The sequence below is a fragment of the Chinchilla lanigera genome, unplaced genomic scaffold (assembly GCF_000276665.1).
Source record: "Chinchilla lanigera isolate Chin_1 unplaced genomic scaffold, ChiLan1.0 scaffold00003, whole genome shotgun sequence".
In the NCBI taxonomy this organism is placed as follows: Eukaryota; Metazoa; Chordata; class Mammalia; order Rodentia; family Chinchillidae; genus Chinchilla; species Chinchilla lanigera.
Window position 1 is genome coordinate 30127056 of NW_004955404.1, and position 21650 is coordinate 30148705.

The following is a 21650-nucleotide window of genomic DNA, read 5'->3' on the forward strand; positions in this document are numbered from 1 at the left end:
TTTTTGGTTTTTCTCCGGTACCGGGAACCGAACTCACGACCTTGTGCTTGCAAGGCAGGCGCTTTTGCCGCTGAGCTAAATCCCCAGCCCCCATAGCTTTTAATTTTAGAATTAGTTACATATTTTTTTGGAATTGGTAAGCATTTTGGCAACAAGATTCTAGTGGACTGTTATGGAGAAAATATATGATTGCTTTAAGAATATTATATTCCTAAAATACTTTTTTTAAAAAAATTGCTATACTGCATATTTTCATTATCTTTTCGAAAGTGTTTTTTTATGTCCTATCATTGCTGACAGTGCCTTATACATCCTTGGCATTCAGTGAGCATTTATTGACTACAGGTAGCAAAGACTATAGCTTTTTCAATGTAGGATTGTGTGTTTCTCACAATCTAATGATAGATTTTTCAGTAGTAGAGTACATCTTCAAAGAAGAGAGGATTTCATTCTCTAAATTAATAATTAAAGCCAGCTACATTGTGATAATATGATAGCTAATTCTGATTTGTTTCTAAGCAAGATATTTCAACAGAAAAACTATTCCAGATGACTAAAATTTTATTTATTAATACTGCTAAGAAGCAAACTATGTTACCTTTTTGTGCTACAAAAAAAAATAAAACAAGGCAGTTTACTATTTTCCCAGAGATTTTAAACATGTAGTGTACAACTTACGTCCTTTGAGTCTATGATAGTTGTAGGTTACCTTGCAGTAAGAGTTTTTCTTTTATACATTTATCTCCCATTCTTAAATGGGACCAACAAAATGTTAAATGGAAAGAAAAAGTCCATACGTTATCTGCATGGATTTTTATTTACATTTAGAATAACTAACATAGCAAAGCACTATTGACAGCAAAACGGTTAATTAGCTTGACATGTCTGAGCCCTTTCTTGTTCATCCATAAATTGAGGAGCCCAATAAATGTTTCTGCTGATATTATTACTGCCTTTTCATAATATCTCTCATTATCCAAGAAAGATGTAGAAAGCCACTGCCCAAGAGAAAGCAGTCTGCTCTCAATGTGGACTGAGTGGCAGGTAGGAATTTAGGAAGAGATAAATGAGATTTCCTGGCTGCTCACTGGTCTATTTTTACAGCATAACTTGATGATTTTGAGAATAATCCTCAAAATAGACTATATTCAGATATTTATAATGAATGTCACCATGTAAGCTAGGCTTGTTGGTAAGAATTAGAGATCATTTCTGTCCTGGGTTATAATCATAGCGCATCATTTGCCATTGTTTGTTTGTTTGTTGCCTGCTGTGGAGATGTGGTTAGACCGCTTGACCTAGGAAGGAGACCTGTGTTTTGTTCTGTCTTAATTCAATCTAGTTCTCCCTTCAACTAGCTCTGTGATACTAACTTGCTAAGTTAAAGTCTTTTTCAGCTCCTAAAGAAAAATAATGTAATGATTTTCAACAAAGATTTTAGAAAATAAGTTCAGCTTTTATTCAAATATTCAGTCAGTAAAAATATATATATATACTTGAGCCTGTAATAATAACGGCAAAATCTTTTAGAGTTTTCAGTAATACAGCCTACTGCCACACGTGTGCCATAGGTTCACTACCACTGGGCTATAGCTTCTGTCCTAATTACCAATATATTTACTTAGTTTTGGGTATAACATCTCTACCCATCCTTATTTTAGTTCTGGTCCTGAATTTATATATGCTGAGCAGATCCATCTTCTCTGTGGTATGAAAGCTTTGGTCCAGGTTCATGTGCTTCTTCAACAGCAATTTTTCCATGACCCTTCACTTCATTCTAGGAATTCAAACCAAAGAGAATGTTGATGTTGTTTATAGTGCCGTGTGTCCTAGTATATTTGTTTAATTTCATTCTCCTGATTAGATTTGACATTATATCTCACTTTCTTTGCCCACCTCCTCTTTGGCTAATGTTTACTTTACCATCTGTCTTTCTTCAGATGAGTCATTTATTCTTTAATTAATTCACCTACATTTATTAAATACCAAATTTATGCTACAGTATGGGAACTAACAAAGTAAAGAACATACACATGTTATATACATGTATTGAAATATCATACTGAACCCCAATAATATGTACAACTCATATTTTAATCAAATTTTTAATAAAAAAGGATTCATATGAATTAATCAGGCACAGGAGAATATAGGGAAGGAGGTGGAAGGAGGTGAAAGGAGCATACTAACTATGAGAATAATACAAGTAAGTTACAGAGATCCATTGAATCAGCACATATTTATTGAGTATCACCCACATGCCAGGCACTGTTTTAAGTACTGGTCAGGCAAGGCCACCAGTTTAGGAGACTTTTTTATTAATCTAGGTAAGAAATTATGGTAACTTGCCCACAGTAGTAGCCACAGAGATGGTTATAAACCATGCAATACTGAATATATTTAGAAAAGTAATCACTCAGGTTTGCTTACACTAAACAAGCAATGAGAAGAAGGGCAGTTTGAGTTTTTGCTTAGACGTTCGGGAGAATACTGTTTCCATTTATGAAAGCTTCAGAACCAGGTTTGGTGGGCAATAACAAGTGTTCATTTGGGCATCACACTGGTGAGCTGCAGTTGCATAACATACCCCAAAATTTATGGTTTATAATGAGCACTATTTATTTGCTCACAATTCTGTAAGTTGGCAGATCAGGCTGGGTTCAGCTGAATGGTTTTTCTGGTCTTGATACTAAATTCCTTTGGGCACCGTCATCTATAGGATAGCTGGGCAGCTCTGTCTTAGAAGTTTGACTCATCCTTGCCCAGGATAAAAAAGATGATTGAGCCAAATGTTTCATCATTCAGGAGGCTAACCTGGATGTTTCTGAATGGATGTTACATAATTCTGAGAAATCCTTGAGGCTTAGCGTTGAACCTGACACATCATATCTGCCATTTTCTTTGTTGTTTTTTGTGGAGGAGGAGTGCTGGGAATCAAATTCAGGACCTTGTGCTTGCCAAACAGGCGCTGTGCCGCTGAGCTATATCCCTAGCCTGTATCTGCCATTTTCTGTTGGTCAAAGCAAGACACAAGGCCAGCCTGTGTTCAAGAACAGTGAAAAATATTCTACATCCTGATGAGAATTGCTTTAATTTTTTAAGTTAGATTAAGATGGTTTTGTGAGTGTAAGTCACTGTTTCTTTTTTTATTTTAAAGAAAAAGAAACGAAAAAACAAAATTCCAAGACAGTATGATAGGAGAATAACCATGGTTAATACATGGCATATTGTTATCTTTAAATTAGTTACTCAGAGTACAAGATAGCAGCATTTAATTGTCCAAAGAGTATTAGCATAACCTGTCTTTTTCTGTTTCTATTCTTCCTATTTTCCCTTCAACATATTGCTTCCAAGCTTTTGTTTGCATCAACAGAACCTGCTCATTCTATGACCAGGTCATTCTATGACTTTTGTCTTGCCAAATTCAGCTGTCAGTTCTTGGATATCATTTTATTTAACCTATAACCTATAGTAGTATTGGACAGAACCGATCTCTCTTTCTTCCTAGAAACACATTCATTTGCCTGCTGGGTAGTTCCTATCTCAGTGTTCATTATTAGTCACTTCTCTGTATCTTTAGCTGTTCTTCCTTCCCAGACATGTCCAGGGCTTTGACTAGGCCTAACTTCCTAAGTGGTTTTAGCCAGTGACGGAGCGCTACCCAACATCTGCATGTTTATGACTCCCGAGATTATCAGCACCTCGTATAGACATATTTGTTCATTCTCTCTCTCCTTTTATCTAAATGTAGATTCCATAAGAGCAAGGACTTTTAATCATTGTATCTCTCCTACCTTGAACAATATTTGACACATGATAAAGATTCAGTGTATTTATATTGAATGACATTTTGAGTCATTCATCTTTAATATTGGCCATAATAATGATTCAACAACTCACTTTTTAATTAGTCTAAGAAAAGAATATGGTATAGCTAGTTTTTATCTCAAACATATGAGCAAGAAAATTACCTCATTGCCTACATTTATTTAAACTCAACTAATAAATTTTATTTTAATGGCCTTGCCATCAGTACAATGATTTAATTCTCAGATTTGGATAGAGTTTTTTTAGCTTACTACTTTTACAAGACTACATTTCATTAATTCTTTAAAAGAAGATAAGTTATTTAATATTAAGTTCTTTTTTCAACATGGTAAATCATTAATTATCTAACATTTTCCAGTAGTTGTAAATTTTCTTTGATTTATAAGACTTATTACAAATAAGAATTAGTATCTCAGAAACAGGATCTACAAAATAAACATTAAATATTGTGGCTAGCTCAACATTTTTCACTGAAGTTGACAAATATCAATGTCAGTTTGGGTCCATTCTGAGGTATACACTGGGAAAATCCTAATAAGGGGTCTACTCAGAAAACCAGATGACAGTAGATTAAACTGTAAGTAGCAATTCGTTATCTTCCAAATTTAAAAAGTAAGAATTTATGTATAAATGTTTATAAATAAGCACAAAATTAAAGAAAACTGGGCTAAAGAAATACTAGTCTAAAAAGATATGCTCATCTTTGATTTATCATAAGCTTTTTAAGCTAATGTATTTGGACATAGTATCACATATTATTAATCTATATTAATACTTTTGTCCTTTGCTTTCAGTTTTACATTTGTATAAACTTGTTGAAAATATACCGTAATATAAACTATTAAGAGTTCATAGTTGCATACCATTTAAAATGCTTTGTTTTTGTGTTCTCTGCTAAATTTTTTTTCCATTGAATCTGTGCCGCTTCTTTGCCAATGTTTTCCACTGTAGAATCTCCATCTCGCAGCCTTGCTTCTCGTGAGCGCATTTACAAAACTTTTGGTGTAGCTGGGCCTGCCTCTGCTCTCTCATCTCTGTCTCACAAACTGAAGGGTGGGTATACGTGCATCCATGGATGGGCCATTCTTATTGTATGAAGAAAGTGTCAGATAAAAAAGTTTTAGCTCACCTTCATCATTTTCATCGCATTCCACTTTTTAATTAAGGTTTATCGTTTTATTTAAATTTTTATGTGTTTGAGGTAATTTAGTATATTCTTATTCAGTAGTGTAGTACAGATTATCCTAATTAGTATACATGTTATATTTGTGACCTAATATTATTGTTTACTTTCAAATTTTTATGCAGTCTTAATAAGTAAAATAGGTATGTAGAAAAATGCCTAATTTGAGGAGTTTAGGAAATCATTTTAAAACATTTAACATTAAACATTTAACATAAAATTAAAACATTTAAAATCATTTAAAACATCAGAATAAGATGACATGTGTAAGACATAAAGCACATGGTGACTTGTACAAATGTAGTATTTAATGTGATACAGTAGCTTAGTCTTAAGCTCATTTTACTTTATGCAATGTAAAAAGTATTTTTACCATTTTAGATTTTTATGAGAAATATTTTGACTATTAAAAGTTTTTTATTTTAACTTAGTTATCAGAGGACACACACACATGTACACACAGGCCTACATTTCCTCTCTGGCATGAATCTTTATATACTTAGTGAATTAGTTTTAATACTTTAAATATAAAAATGTTTGAAATTATTGACAATTGAAAAATTTTAGAAAATTTTAAAATGTGTTTTTCTTTATTACAGAGGAATACTCAAATATTTTTGTCTTAATATTTAATTAAAGTTTTTAAATCCTGTATTTTAAAAATTTTTTTTAAGTTTTTCATTAATTTCTAATATGTTGTATATTTGTAAATATTAATTTTCTTAATGAATAAACCATTTTGTATGTCTTCTTTGTACAATTGGTAGTACTATTACTATTACAGTATACTATTTATTTCTATAAAGTACACTAAATAAGATTATATAACCTGATCTATGTAGTATATAGAATATATTATAATCTAGTAGCATGTATTATAGTAGCATGTAACCTTACATATATATATATGTACATAAATACATAGTATTATTGAGGTGCTGTATTATAATGTGGTATGTTAGAGTATGATATATAATCTGATTATTTATGATTTGGACATGAAAAAATCATAAGGGTGATTTGGTGAATGCAGACTTCATATTTAACATGTTTGGTAATATTTACTTTGTTCGAATGCTCCAAATCGTAATGAGGTCCTATTATTATTTCTTCAATATTTCCTTGAGGTTATAAAATTGTTGTCTATGTATCACTTAAAGTTACATGTTATATAATCATTAGACTAAATTAAGTGATGAATATAAAAATATTGTGTATACTTGAAAGATTTTAACAAAGTATTTGTTTACATTTATTGGTATTTTGGGCAGCCACAACATGACAATTTTCAAAAATATTTACTACATGCTCAAAACTTTTGAAAGCCACATGAAGATAAAATTTAGTTAACCTGTAGACTTACCTCACTTAACAAACTAAACATATTGTTTTTAAAAAATATGTGAAATATATTTTGAGAATTTTTTCAAAAGTATTTAGCTATGATTTGAAAAATATGTCTCAGGAAAAAATATTTCTGCTATTATTTATACACCTGAACTCCACCAGATAATTAGCTGTCATTACTTACAGATTTTAAGAGAATATTCATCCCTACTAAAGTGATAGAAATGAAGTATAAAAATGCCTGTGCTTTCTAACCCTCTTTATATCACAGACTTTTACCCACATATGACAAGTGATGTTCCTCATATCTGTCAGATTCTGTTATTGGGCCAACCACAGAGGTATTTTCATTATGAGGAAACACCATCATTTTCAGTGCATATACTCCTAGGGTTAAATGTGGCATCAAAATGTATTCAGCACTCATGCAGCAAATGTGCAGGTCAGCTGTTAGGACACACCTGAGACAGGTAGTAGCTAGTCTTGTCGAGAAGTCTTCCCATTAACTTGGGAATCCTAAAATGAGTTCTCCTTTCTAATAAATCAGAGAAAAAAATTATTTATTGAGAGTGGTACCAAATATAAAAGATTTACAACTTATGCACATTGTGTGTATGGTTCAGCCTTTAGAGTAAATATTGATGATGAAGGTGACAAAAATGTTTCCATTTCTAAGGTTAATATCAAAAAACTAATACTCCAAACATCACATACTCAAAATTAGTGGCCAGGACTAGGCTGATGCTTAATTCTACCAAATGTAATTTCCTTGTTTATACAGTTTACTCTGTACTGCTACTGGGTCAAAAAGATAAAATGAGCAGCAGCTTCTTAAAGTACCTTTGAATAGTTTGAGAGTACTTGTTTATCAAGACCACATATATTTATCTGTTCTCCCAAGACAAAATCAGTATGTGAAATATCACATACACAGTTTCAATATCAATATCAAATATCAATATCACAGTTTGTGTGATATTTTTTAACAATTTACCCCCAAAATGTAGTTAATCTCTTGCACTGTCTTTAATTTTTAAAAAGATCACATAGGATTGGGTATGTAGCTGAAAGGCAGAGTGCTTGCCTAGTATACACAAGGCCTTGGGTTCAATCTATTGACTGCAGATACACAAAAGAACAGAAAACATAAAGGAACTTCATGACAGATTAATAAAGTATTGCAGGAAGGTGTGGTGGCACATGCCTGTAATCCCAGCACTTGGGAGGCTGAGGCAGGAGGATCAATGCAAGTTCAAGACCAGCCTGGGCTGCAAAGTGAGCTCAAGGCCAGCCAGAACTGCATAGTGAGACCCTGTCTCAAAACGACAATCAATCAATCAATCAGTAAAAAAGGGGGCTAGGGATTTAGCTCAGCAACACAGCACCTGCCTGGCAATCACAAGGTCATGAGTTCGATTCCTGGTACCGGAAAAAATAAATAAATAAATAAATAAATAAATAAATAAAAAGAAAAGTATTGCAAGAAACTGAGGATTTCATGTCTAGAAGAGTTACTTTTTATCCAAAGAATCAGGAGATTGGCATGTTGCAATTGAAATGCTCAGTTTCTATTTTCCTACAAGATTACTTAGTTTGCAAGTACCTAATGGTGATATAACAATGACTGCTGTCACCTCTGCTCTGTAGTCCTGGGATCCAAAGTTGTAGCAGTAAATTCTCAAAGAACTGAACGTTTGGGAATAGTAGAAAAAAAATAAGAATGTATTGCTCATTCAGCAAATTTTAATGAGCACATACTATATTCCTGAAACCATTCTATCACTGAAAAGTAACAGATAAAAACACCTGCACTAGAAGGACTTTTTTGAGCACTACTGATGTGCAGGTAATAAGAATGCGATTAAACACACACACACACACACACACACACACACACCATCAAAGAGAAACATCTCTCTGCATTATCCAAATGTGTTCACATCCTTTCTTTCTGAGAGAGAGAGAGAGAAACCTCCAACTATAACCAGGTAACAAATTCACCACAATTTCGTAGAAACCATTTTTCAGCAGGCCTAAGTAACTGTAGCAAGAGTTGTAGGCAGTAGGTTGATCGGTTTTTTCCAGAACTGGGGATTGAACCCAGAGCTTTCATCCTAAGCTACCTCCCTAGCTCTTTTTTATTTTTTATTTTGAGACATGGTCTCGTTAAGTTTCCCACACTGGGCTCAAACTTGTGATCCTCTACCTCAGGAGTGCAGAGTGCTGAGATTATAGACATGCATCACGACACCTGGCCCAGGTTTCAGATTTTCATAGCACTTGAGTCAGTTTGCTCAGGTTGATTTCCTTCTAATAAGTAATAAATACCACTTGCACTGAGAGTAGGAGTTTTTACTTTAAGGAGGAAAGATAATTTTGAAGGTTGTACCACTTACTAGTGACAAAGACAGCCTAGTCTCCTGTCCCCAAAGTAAAGCATACAGTAACAGGGAAGTAGCCACATGGGATTTTCTAGTGCTTTTCCTTAAAAAGGGGAAGTTCTTTTTATTTTTTCTGTCATTCTCCAGACTCCTTGTTGCGAGGGCCCACAGTTCAGACTTACACGGTCGTTGTAAGCATCTTGTCTTTGTTCTTGTTTCCAAGGAGCATGAGCTCTGAAGAGTTCTAATCAGTTAAGCTGGCTGAACTTTTGGAAAACAACCTATTTGAAAATATTATACTACCTGAATTACATGCAGTTAAATTTTAGGATATTCACGTTACTCTAATCCAGTCATTAAAATAGGATATTTGCAAAGCTTCTCCGTATTAACATAATTACATTTATCTCTACACTTAAGCCTGGCAAGCATGAGGTCCTGAGTTTGATTCCCAGTACCAAAAAAAAGTATCAGTACACTTGAAAATGATAAATGTATAAACTCGTTTTCCAGATGCATCAAGACATATAATTACTTTAAGTACATGTTTTACTCTGCTGGAAATTTCACTTGATTCCTTCATATTGAAAATATATATGTTTTATAATTTCTTCATATTTTTAAAATTTTTTTCTCTAGTCTCACTAAATTTAAATTTAAATAATTATGGTAGGTCTGAGGTTCATATATCACTAATAATTTATATGGGTACATAGTTGTTCTACATATGTGACAAGTTTTCAGTAGTATTAGTTTTCAGTGTTATATAGTAGAAATTTTGTGGGAAATATTTCCCACTTTTCATTTATTCTTAAAAGTATGCTTCTATGTGACAATGTAAATTTTATGGCTTCTATTTTTATTTTAGTGTTTAGTGGCTAACTTATCAGTGTTACAACTTATTAACAAGTTTCACTATGAAAACGACCATACAGGTGACCGAGGAAATATCTCAGCATCTTCTAGACCAGTCTCTACATCAGGCAAATCAGAACTGTCTTCTAAACACAACAGATCACTTAAACATGATGGACGCATGAGCCGGACTACTGCTGACCAAAAGAAGCCAAGGGGCACAGAAGGTTTATCTGCAAGTGAATCCCTCATGTTAAAATCTGATGCTGCAAAGTTGAGGTCAGATTCCCATAGTAGGTCACTGTCCCCCAACCATAACACCTTGCAGACACTGAAGTCTGATGGGAGAATGTCTTCTAGCTTCAGAGCCGAGTCCCCAGGACCAGGTTCTCGGTCATCATCTCCTAAGCCAAAGACTCTCCCAGCCAGCAGATCTAGCCCATCTGGTGCTAGTTCACCACGCTCCTCCTCACCACAAGATAAAAGTCTACCTCAAAAAAGCACTACTCCTGTGAAGACAAAACTTGATCCTCCACGGGAACGTTCTAAGTCAGACTCCTATACTCTTGATCCAGATACCCTCCGTAAGAAGAAAATGCCTCTCACAGAGCCTTTGAGGGGACGATCCACATCACCAAAACCAAAGTCAATACCAAAGGACTCTAAAGACTCCCCTGGGTCTGAAAATAGAGCACCTTCTCCCCATGTGGTACAGGAAAACCTTCACAGTGAGGTGGTTGAAGTCTGTACATCAAGTACTTTAAAAACAAACAGTCTAACAGATAGCACCTGTGATGAAAGTAGTGAATTTAAGACTGTGGATGAAGGTTCAAATAAAGTTCATTTCAGCATAGGAAAAGCACCACTGAAAGATGAACAGGAAATGAGAGCATCCCCCAAAATAAGTCGAAAATGTGCTAATAGACACACCAGGCCCAAAAAAGAAAAATCTAGTTTTCTTTTCAAAGGTGATGGATCCAAACCGTTAGAGCCAGCCAAGCAAGCCATGTCTCCTTCAGTGGCTGAATGTGCCCGAGCAGTCTTTGCTGCTTTCCTGTGGCATGAAGGCATAGTACATGATGCAATGGCTTGTTCATCTTTCCTAAAGTTTAATCCTGAACTTTCCAAAGAACATGCTCCTATAAGGAGTAGTTTGAATAGCCAGCAACCCACAGAGGAAAAAGAAACCAAGTTAAAAAATAGACATTCTTTGGAAATATCATCTGCACTAAATATGTTTAATATTGCACCTCATGGACCTGATATATCTAAGATGGGTAGCATCAACAAAAATAAAGTGCTATCTATGCTTAAGGAACCACCTCTACATGAAAAATGTGAGGATGGAAAAACTGAAGCCACTTTTGAAATGTCCATTCACCATACAATGAAGTCTAAGTCTCCTCTTCCCTTAACTTTACAACATTTAGTGGCCTTTTGGGAAGATATCTCTTTGGCTACTATCAAAGCTGCATCCCAGAATATGATTTTTCCAAGTCCTGGTTCCTGTGCTGTTCTTAAAAAGAAAGAGTGTGAGAAAGAGAATAAGAAGGCCAAGAAGGAAAAAAAGAAAAAAGAAAAGACAGAAGTTAGGCCCAGGGGCAATTTGTTTGGGGAGATGGCCCAGTTGGCAGTAGGAGGACCAGAGAAAGACACCATCTGTGAGCTGTGTGGAGAATCACATCCATACCCAGTGACATATCACATGAGACAAGCTCACCCAGGTAAAAGACATCACTAAAGATAAGTATGTAAATACTGTACAGTTTTAATGAACTAGGTCACTCCTAACTCCACCTGGCCTATGAACTATGTCACATAGGGAAACTGTTGCCCAGAATTTATAGTATCCTTTATTGTCTTCTTTAAAGGACGTAATCAAAATTAAACTTTGTGGAAAAGCCTAGAGAAACTTTAATTGTATAGTAGTCAAGCAATTTAGTATTATTTCTTTCTAATAGCACATTTTGATTTTTTGTTTGTTTGTTTTTTTGTTTTGGTTTTGGTTTTTTGGTTTTTTTCTCCGGTACCAGGAACCGAACTCACGACCTTGCGCTTGCCAGGCAGGCGCTTTTGCCGCTGAGCTAAATCCCCAGCCCCTTAATAGCACATTTTGAAATATTATTTCCTTTTTTAGATACTTTGTGTTACTCAAAGAATACCATTAAGGTCTCATACAATATTAGTAATGGCATGTCCAAACAAAGGGCAGATCACAGTATTTTTCATATTATATCTCCTTTAAGTTTAGTGTTTTCCTGTTCAAAATTGCAAATTATTTCTTTTAGTATTATTGATAGTTTTTTTAGAAGACTGCATTTAAGGTAAATATAAGAATTTCTGTAACATTAATTGATATTCCAAAATTCATCTAGTACAGATATGGTCGATTTTTTTGTCTCTCTACATATTGTACCTCAAATGTTTTGTAAATGTATGATTCTTGAAAACTTACTCATGGAGAATATTTCATACTTGTTTTGTCTTTTTATTGGTATTCTTACATTAACCTAAAGGTACCCTTACTTTAATCTTGTCTAAAAATAAAATGTCTCTGATACTTTGGACATGATTTAGTTTGTTTTATGGTCAAGCATGCCAATTTTCTGATTCAGTTAATACGTTAAAAAATATCAGATACCATCTTTAGTAGTTTGCTTGCTTGGATAAGGTCAATTTGTTTTTAATGTATAAGTAGTAATAATCAAACTGTTAAAGAACTTCAAGTCTTACTTTTACTGTGTTTCAAGGTTGTGGCCGGTATGCTGGTGGACAGGGTTACAATAGCATTGGGCACTTTTGTGGAGGATGGGCTGGTAACTGTGGTGATGGTGGCATAGGAGGAAGCACTTGGTATCTGGTATGTGATCGCTGTAGAGAAAAATACCTCCGTGAAAAACAAGCTGCTGCAAGGGAGAAGGTACTTTTATTCCATTCTGGGTTATACTGTTAATGATACAGATATACCTTATAAGAATCTGCTTATAATCATATTGTTACATCAGTTAATTCCATATAATTAACATTAAAGATCAGCTTTTATAACAAAAATAATATACAAATACATATTTGCACTGAGTCAGCTGTTGTAACTTTAAAATGAATTATGTGTTAGGACAATATACTACAGTTAACCTATGGTACATACGTCTTATTGATAAATGATTGTCATATAATTATTATTGCTGTTATTCTGTGTATATTCACAACTTTTACTGTTCTTCACCTTTCTCACTTTTTAGTCTTCCTCCTTTTTGCCTCTTTTTTTTCCCTGTGTATCTTCTTTCTTTTTTTGTTAATATCTGATTATAGCATAGAACTCATGGAAACTTAAAGCTTATTCACGCTAGTGTCATAACAAACCAAAAAATTTTATGCACACACTCTCTGTTCCCCTCTCTCTACTCTCTCTTACACACACTTATTACTTATATTTTTTAATTATATTTAAATGTAACAACTTTTTAAAATCTTTAAGGAAAGTAAAGAAAATACAGTTTCTAATAGTTATAGTCAGTTCAGGAGAAGTATGGAGTGAGTGCTATTTTTGTAATCACTCTCATTTTTAAATATTTACACAAGTCTTTCATACCTTTTATTACAAACCCTTAGTACTTAGCTTAGAGAATTAAAAATTTTAGTGTAACGAGGAAAAGACACTTCAATTTTTTTTTTGCCAGGTCAAACAGTCTAGGAGAAAGCCAATGCAAGTCAAGACCCCTCGTGCCTTGCCCACCATGGAGGCTCACCAGGTTATCAAAGCCAATGCCCTTTTCCTGCTGTCTCTGAGCAGTGCAGCTGAACCAAGCATTCTGTGTTACCATCCTGCAAAGCCATTCCAGTCACAGCTGCCCAGCGTGAAAGAGGGCATTTCTGAGGATCTTCCCATGAAAATGCCTTGTCTCTACCTACAGACATTAGCTAGGTAATAAAACTTTCTTTTCATCTTTTTTTGGATTAATAGCCACTGTTGACAGACTTACACAAGGTAGATCACAATTTGATATAAATATTCATGCTATATTAGATGTTGTATAAAGAAACTATAAAAATTCATTTTCTGACTTTCCTTGGCTTGCACATGATGGGTGAGATGCACCATTTATATTAGTAGGTATTTCATGGAAGTCCTTTGTCAGTTTCTTATTATTAATATAAAATATGTCTGTGAAAGTAAGACTATAGCTATTTTTACTCTCTGTAGGCTGACTTCAATCTATTAGTAGTGAAAAATGCTGAAGTGGAAGGAAGTTAATTTGTGTGAAAGTTTTATGTTTGTATGGAAGTCTTTAATTTTTTAAATTGCTCATTCTGTTAGCATTTAAATAAGTATCAACTGAGTACCAGGTTTGTATTGGGCCCTGAAGACATCAAGATAAATGTAATAAAATTCTGCCTTGCATGCTCACACCTGGTGACAAGACAGAGGTATCATTAGTACACTCACAGTTTCATGTAAGAAGTACTGTAAAAGAAGTACAGAATGCATGCAAACATAGGAGTACTCTAGCAAGAGCTTAAGAATGGAGAGTACATGAATCTTCCCAGAGAAACCAACAAAGGCTGCAAGGAAGGTCTGATCCTAAAGCAAGTCTTGAAGGATAGCAATTCATTGGGTAGATAATGGAAAGAGTGATTTCTTGCAGAGCAGCCCCAGTGAATGAAGACAGAAATGAAATCTCATTGCACATTTGAGGAATAACAGGTTTGTTAAAGCATTGGCTATTGGGGGAAGTAGTGAAATGCTGCCTGAATTGATGACCTTGGTAGTATGTTGCTCTATGGCTCACACTAAGATTGGATTTTATCCTATAACAGAGTAAACAGACAAAGAACATTAGGTGGAAATATGTAAAGTAGCTTGCAGTGAAATGATCATCCTGTGGAATGTGGCACCTGATTCAGAAAAGTCAAAAAAAGGGCATGACTAAAGATAGACAGAAGCTTATTAATGCCTATTACGTTGTTTTCCTATATTGGACTTTGATGCTTCCGTCTTTGTGTTCACATATTATCACTGACATCCTAAAACAGTCTTCATATTCCAAATTCAGATTTATTTTTATCATCTGACACATGCAGATTTCTAGATAACTGCCTACTGGCATGGCTTGCCAACCAGTAGTTCCATTTTGAAAAGTGTTGTCCTCTTTAAATAGCAGAGTTGTATGATTTTTAAAAAATGTTTGTGCTTACTACTGCAGTAAGATGAATTTAAAAAGAAAAAGAAAATGTGAGACTGAGTACATTTGAGACCAAGCCGAAAATTATCAGGCCTGTGAAATGCAACATATCTTTAGTATCAGACTATTCAGTGGACTAAGATTAGCAACTTTTTGTACCAGTTTGAAAAGTAAATATTCAAACTGCAAAACATCTAAAAATGCTAACATAGCATAATTATAGATTTTTATATGTTTATCTCTCTTGGGATTATATACCCCCTAGCCCATGGAACATTTGACATATCTAATGTTTTTCAAATTTAACCTATATATGTTTCTTCTCAAAGAGTGATTGCCTGTATTTTATTAGTCCCTGTGAGAAATGATATGACCCTGTATCATGGCAGTGAGGGGTCATGAGAAGAGAGAACAGTTGTGAGAAAAGGCCCAGTATCTTGGGCCTGAGTGACTAGTGACAACTGAGGGGTAAGCCTACGACAGTATTGAGATGTTTTAACCTAAGCACCTGGATGATTGGTGGGATTATTCACCAAATGAAAGTGTTCTCAAAACAAAAGAAAATCAGTTCAATTTTGGATTTGAAATGTTTATGGTACCCAGAATATCTGTGTAAAATTAGCAGACCTGTGTTTCTGCCTACCTGCATCTGTGATTATTTTAATACTTCACCTTCATTTATAGATTTGCATGTGTTGTTTTGTCTTTTAGAAAGGAATTAAAAATGCACAGACTCCATATTGCCATCATAGACTTAAGTTTTTGGGTTTGATTTATTGCAGGCATCATCATGAAAATTTTGTGGGCTATCAGGATGACAACCTATTCCAGGATGAAATGAGATATCTGCGTTCAACATCTGTACCTGCCCCATATATATCCGTAACTCCTGATGCAAGTCCTAATGTATTTGAAGAGCCAGAGAGCAATATGAAGTCTATGCCACCAAGGTATTTTACTTCTCACCTGCCTGTTGAATAGCGAATGTTTGATGGAAGAAATACTTTGAACTAGAAAAGAATACTCTGAAAGTTCTTTAATATAGCCTTCTGTCACAGGAAAGACATTGAACCAGCTCAGTAAATGGTACAAAAAAGCATTCATGTATGAATATACCTAACCCCTTGATGGGAGAGGCAAAGTAGTTGGAGAGAAAAGATTACATTATATGATATCCTTTAGTGTTGTAGTTAATCAGATTAGGGGAATGTTATTTTGAGGCAGCACCTACACATTTCTTGAGAGAAGTGGCACTGAAAATAAAAACCTTTCTGGATTATTGCTTACAGTGTCTCCTCAGGTGTGATAATGTGAAAGCAAAGAGCTTCTTAAAAACTGAACATAAACATGTAACTGTGACATACAAGGAAATTGAGTACTACTAAAAGTGTTAGAGGAGTGGCAAGATAAAAATGCAAAGACAGTCTCACAGTGTCATGTAAGAAGCCAATAAATGTAGTCAAAGAGTTCAGCTACGTATGTGGAACTGTGTTACACTGGCAATGATTATGGAAACAAAGATGGATAAAGGAGATATGTTTTAGGAAATGTCAGTGTGACTTGACAACTAACTGGATAATGAGAAAAAACGTTTAAGATAACATGAAATTTTCAGGAATGAATAACTGAAGATGTTGTCGGTGAAAGAAAGATACTTTCTGTGAAGAAACAGACAGCATGCTTATTAAGATATGCCACTTGCACTGGTGCAGTGGTGCATGCTTATATAATCACAGCTACTCAGAAGGCTAGGCAGTGGGGCTGCATAGAGGCCAACCTAAGAGTTTCGTGAGACCTTGGCTCAAAAATTATAAAAGGATTGGTGATCGAGTTCAGTGACAGAGTAAGCATGAGGCTCTGGGTTCAGTCACCAGTACTTAGGAAGAAGGGGCGGGGGTGCCAGGATGTTAATATTGTATTATTATCATAAACTATGATACTAGATACTTTAATAAGCGTATTAGAATTTATATATCCAAATAAATAGTTTTCCATTAAAAATAATTGCAGTTTCCCCTCTCATTTGTGTGGATTGCTCCTCAGGTTGGTTGGTTTGTTTGTTTGCTTTTGATGCTACTCCTGACATTTTGTCCAAGGAGTACATTACTGCCGTCCATATGTTTAAAGGTGATAAAATATCTCTAAAGGAGGTATGCCTTTTAAGGGTTAGAGACCATTTAGAGACTGGTCTGTTAATAAATGTGACTCATTAGGTTATTATTATCTTTTAGGATCAAAATTAAGTAGCATGAATTTCTAGGCAAAGATTAAGAGATGAAGCTATGTAAGAGAATTTCTCATCCCAAGTAATCAATAAAAATTTTTTTAAATAATGAGAAAAAGTATGTACCAGATCCAGCTACGCAAGTTGCCATAAATTTCCAAAAATAATGGCCATGAAAATTAACAGGAGATGCTGAGAAACCGAGTATCTTCCAGTTTAATGAAAAGTGGATTTAGGAGATGAGTAAAGATCCAGAAAAAGGTCAAGGTAGAATTTTCTAATGTAGAAGCCCAGTGTCATCTTTGGAATCACACCAGAGATTGGAACTCTTCTAAGGAATCCTGTTTTCCACAACTGCATGCTAAAGCAAAACAATAATCTAAGGACTACGGAATGCTACCACAGAATCATCTCTCTCTGGCACAGAACATTAAATAAGTTCTCAGTTTATCTCTAGTAGGGGAACAAAACATGTGTCAAGTGTGGTGGAAAAAGAAGTTTAGGAAAGTCTACAAATAATTTCTCAGAACAATCTGAAGACCTAAACAGAGCTGCCTATTTTAAAGCATTAGCAGAATAAAACCAGTATGCCATTCAGAAGTCAGAAGAAAGAGCCAGTCTAGAAGAAAATTCATCTTAGTAAAAAGACTACTATAAGTACTATGAATAGTAAAAACTTAATGATGACATGAATTTAATAAAACAAGTTCAAATGTGAAAATGGGATTTTAAAAAACAGCAGGATGAAACAAAAAGATACATCCCAGGGCTAACTAAACAAATCAAAGACCAAATCAACACTGTTATGTTAATTAAAAATGTTTAGAACAGTAAATTCAGTTATCATTACAAAGGATAGATTTGAGACTTAAAATGGGTGAAAAAAAAAAAGGACAAAGAAGATTATAGCAGTTAGAAGATAATAGATATGACAACTAGGATAACCCAACATGAGAATTACTTACATCTTTGAAGTAGAAAATCCCACAATTATTTAAAGAAAATAGAACTTCTAAAATAAAAATGTATTGAATTAGATTTAGCAAGGAATTAGCAAGGAAAAATAAGTCAGAAGAAAAGTTAGACTGAATTCAGATTTTTATAGCACAACTTTGAATGAAAGAAAAAAAGAAATCATATCTCTAAAGCTCCAAAAGAAACAAAACATTACTTTAGAAGATTTACCCAATCTCAGACATACTGATCATATATTTGAACTAGATATACTCAGATATAAAAAATCCTGAGAACCTTAACACATGTGGCTTCATATTGTAATTTTTTTTTTAAATCCTTCCATCATGAAACCCATGATTAACTATGGGTTGATCAAATAATTAATAAAAAGCATATTTTACAAACGATGTATATAGTGAAAGTATAATTGTACAGATCACATAAGGGCAATTTTCACGAAGTTACAGAAAAGAAGAAACTATAACTCAAATATTTTGTATTCATTTGGGTTAGAACATTCTCAGACATACAATAAGTAGTTCAGGGATTGTAACACCTTTGGGCTATTCTTGAAAAAAAAATGTCTTAATAACTCAAGCTATTCTAAAAGATGATAAATAATGAAGACTTAATTAAATCAATGTTTCTTAACTAGGGGTGATTTGTGCCTGCCAGCTAACAGCTAAAAATGTTTAGAAACATTTTGATTTACCACAACAGAGCTAGTTCAGCTGTATTCCTAGTGAGTAGAAACTGGTGTTATTAAGACAGTCCCCACAACAAAAAATTTTCTAAGGTTAAATTAATAATGGTCATCTTTGCTTGTTTCTTTGGGTTTTCTTGTGCTGCTTCAATTTATCCACATACATTATCTTTTTCATAAGAACAAATTATCTTTTTAAAATTGTAGGATGATTTTTTAAAATTGCTATGAAACTGCCTCTAAAAGCAGAACAAACAGTAACACCATATATAGATTGAATTAAGTTATTATATCCCATTATTGTCATTCTGGAACCATATTGACATCCAGGCACATTTACACTAGTTATATACTGCATTTTACTTAAACAAAAATGTACTGTACATTACCTTAGACAGGTGGTGAATAAACCACCCAGGGAATTATATATTAGGAAATATATAAGCTTACTGAAATATACAGGATTTCACACCTGGGTTGAATAATGAAAATAAAGCAGCTTCAGAACCTAAGGTAAGCAAAAATGTCTCAATTTGAGATGAGGTGACAGAACAAAAATCACATAAAAAGAATAGCTTGCAGATTTGTCTTAGAGAAATCATAAAAATGTATTTTTGTTCTTCATAAAATGTCTCAATAAAGAAAGTTATATAGTCATCTTAATAAAATTTTAAATATTTTATAATGTTACCGTAAGTAGGAAGGCTATTAGTTTACTTAAGCCTGAGTGAAAAATCTCTGAATTGTTACATAGAATGTAAGTATAATATAAAGCTGATGCTGAAAATCAGTTTACTAATTCTCATTCCATTTTTATACAATCAAAAAGGAGCTTTGGGTCACACTTCTCAAGAGTGAGAAACCTTATAGAGTGCTCAAACACCAAAAGGAAAATAAACCAACTTACACTTTCTGTTTTCTGAGGATTCTATGTGTACATACCCATTTTCTTTGTATTTTGATTATGTCTGTTTTTTCCTGAATACCTTAATATGTGGGTTTCACCCTTTTCATTCTAAATGCTTTTTAGAATGCTTTTGATTCTAAAAGGAGCTTAGAATGTTTGATACCTTCTTTTTTAATTTGAAATGCAAAATAGATTTAAGAAAACCACACGGGTTTTTCTTGTTTGTTTGTTAGTACATGTTATAGTACATAATATATGTCTACATTCCTTGTGAGGAGTTGGTACATGTATGTCACACATCCTAATTCCTTTTTTCATCCCCTTTCCCTGCCTTCCCTTTCCCCCCACACCCAACTCTTGATCCCCTTCTCTTTTTGTAGTACATATTTACAGTATATAATGTTTAGATTCCTGTGTGAAGTTGGTAGTATACAGAACACATATTCCTTTTCTCATCTCCTTCCCCTTCCTTCCATATCTTGATCCGCTTCTCCTTTGAGAAAGATCTGTCTCCCTTCCTATTACCTTTTATTTTTCTTCCTTTATACTTTCTTTATACTTTTCATTTCTCATATAAGGGAAACTACGTAATATTTAAGCTTATGTGTCTGATTTATTTCACTTAACATTATGGTGTCAAAGTGCATCTGTTTTCCTACAAATGACTCAAATTTACCCTTTATGGCAGAGTAGTACACTACTGTGTGTAAATAACACATTTTATTTTTCTATTTATCTGTTGAGGGACACATAGCCCACTTCTAAGATTTAGCTATTATGAATTGTGCTACTATAAACATAGGTACGTGTGTATCCCTGTAATAGGATGTCTTCAACTCTTTTGGGGAGACTCAACTATTTCAGTTTCAGTTTTTTTGAGGAATCATCATCCTGATTTCCCTGGTGTTTTTTACTGGTTTACTTTCCCATCAACAGTAAGTAAGGGTTCCTTTTCCCCCAGAGCATCTCTATCACTTACTTATTATTTGATTTCTTGATGATGGCTTTTTCCCTGGAATAAGATGGTATCTTAGTTTTGTTTTAATTTGCATTTCTGTAATGGCCACTGATGTTGAGCATTTCTTTGTGTATTTATTAGCCATTTGTACTTCTGTGAAGTGCCTGTTCATTTCACTTGCTTATATTTTGAGTGGATCTTTGATTCGGGGGGGGGGGTCTTAATTTTTTTTTAGTTCTTTATATACGGTATATGTGAGTCCTCTGCCTAAGGAATAGCTGGCAAAACCACAAGTTTTATGATAAAGTTCTAAACTAGGCATTGTTGCATTTGCCTGTAATCCTAGCACTCTGGGAAGCTGAAGTAGGACGATCACAATTTTGAATCCAGCCTAGGCAACTTAGTGACTCCAGCCTAGGCAACTGTCAAAATTATAAAAAAATTAAAAATAAAAAAGGGCCGGAATATAACTCAGTGCAGAGTACCAGTACCGTTTTAAAAAGATACAGGTCTGAGATCAATCAAAATGTTATTGTATTTGAGAAATTCAAAATATGATTTAAAGAGATTGGTAAATTGGCTTTGTTTCTTCACATAAAATTTAGATGTAAGTCTCTGAGTACAGTATTTTAAGCATAGTTATATTTTATTCACTTTTTCTACATTTTTACCTGTGTTCTTATTCTATTTGCAGTTTGGAAACTAGTCCTATAACTGATACTGATCTGGCAAAGAGAACTGTCTTCCAAAGATCATACTCAGTTGTTGCTTCTGAATATGATAAACAACACTCCATTTTACCTGCACGAGTTAAAGCTATCCCTAGGAGAAGAGTTAACAGTGGAGACACTGGTAAGTATAAAGATGAATAGGAAAACTGAGTGATTCAGCTACTAAAAGTACAAAGAAAAGTGTTTGCTTTGCAGATAATTTTTTTTAAATCTGATATTTAAATGGGAAAGAATGCATTAATTTCTAGCCTGTCATAGACATTCCTTCTACATGACGCAAGCACAAATGTATTTCTCTAAATTTTGCATAACATTTAGAAGAGATATCCAGAGATCTTTCGATGATTCTTTTTCAAGAATAAATTGATCTTTACCATCCTACTTGTTAGCTGT

General features: G+C 34.0%; 1 protein-coding gene across 13 annotated transcripts in view; it reads left to right on the plus strand.

The window, feature by feature from the left end:
• Positions 1-21650, plus strand: part of Mycbp2 (MYC binding protein 2, E3 ubiquitin protein ligase) — a 254112-nt gene that overhangs the window by 194931 nt on the left and 37531 nt on the right. For 8 of the 13 annotated variants that reach the window (XM_013516419.1, XM_013516422.1, XM_013516423.1 and 5 more), the window contains 6 exons: positions 4780-4881; positions 9675-11318; positions 12345-12514; positions 13275-13519; positions 15560-15727; positions 21221-21378. In XM_013516419.1, the coding sequence (XP_013371873.1) occupies positions 4780-4881; positions 9675-11318; positions 12345-12514; positions 13275-13519; positions 15560-15727; positions 21221-21378 (2487 nt within the window). The remainder of the gene's footprint in view (positions 1-4779; positions 4882-9674; positions 11319-12344; positions 12515-13274; positions 13520-15559; positions 15728-21220; positions 21379-21650) is intronic. The other 5 variants (XM_013516429.1, XM_013516436.1, XM_013516461.1 and 2 more) reach the window with 1 other exon arrangement.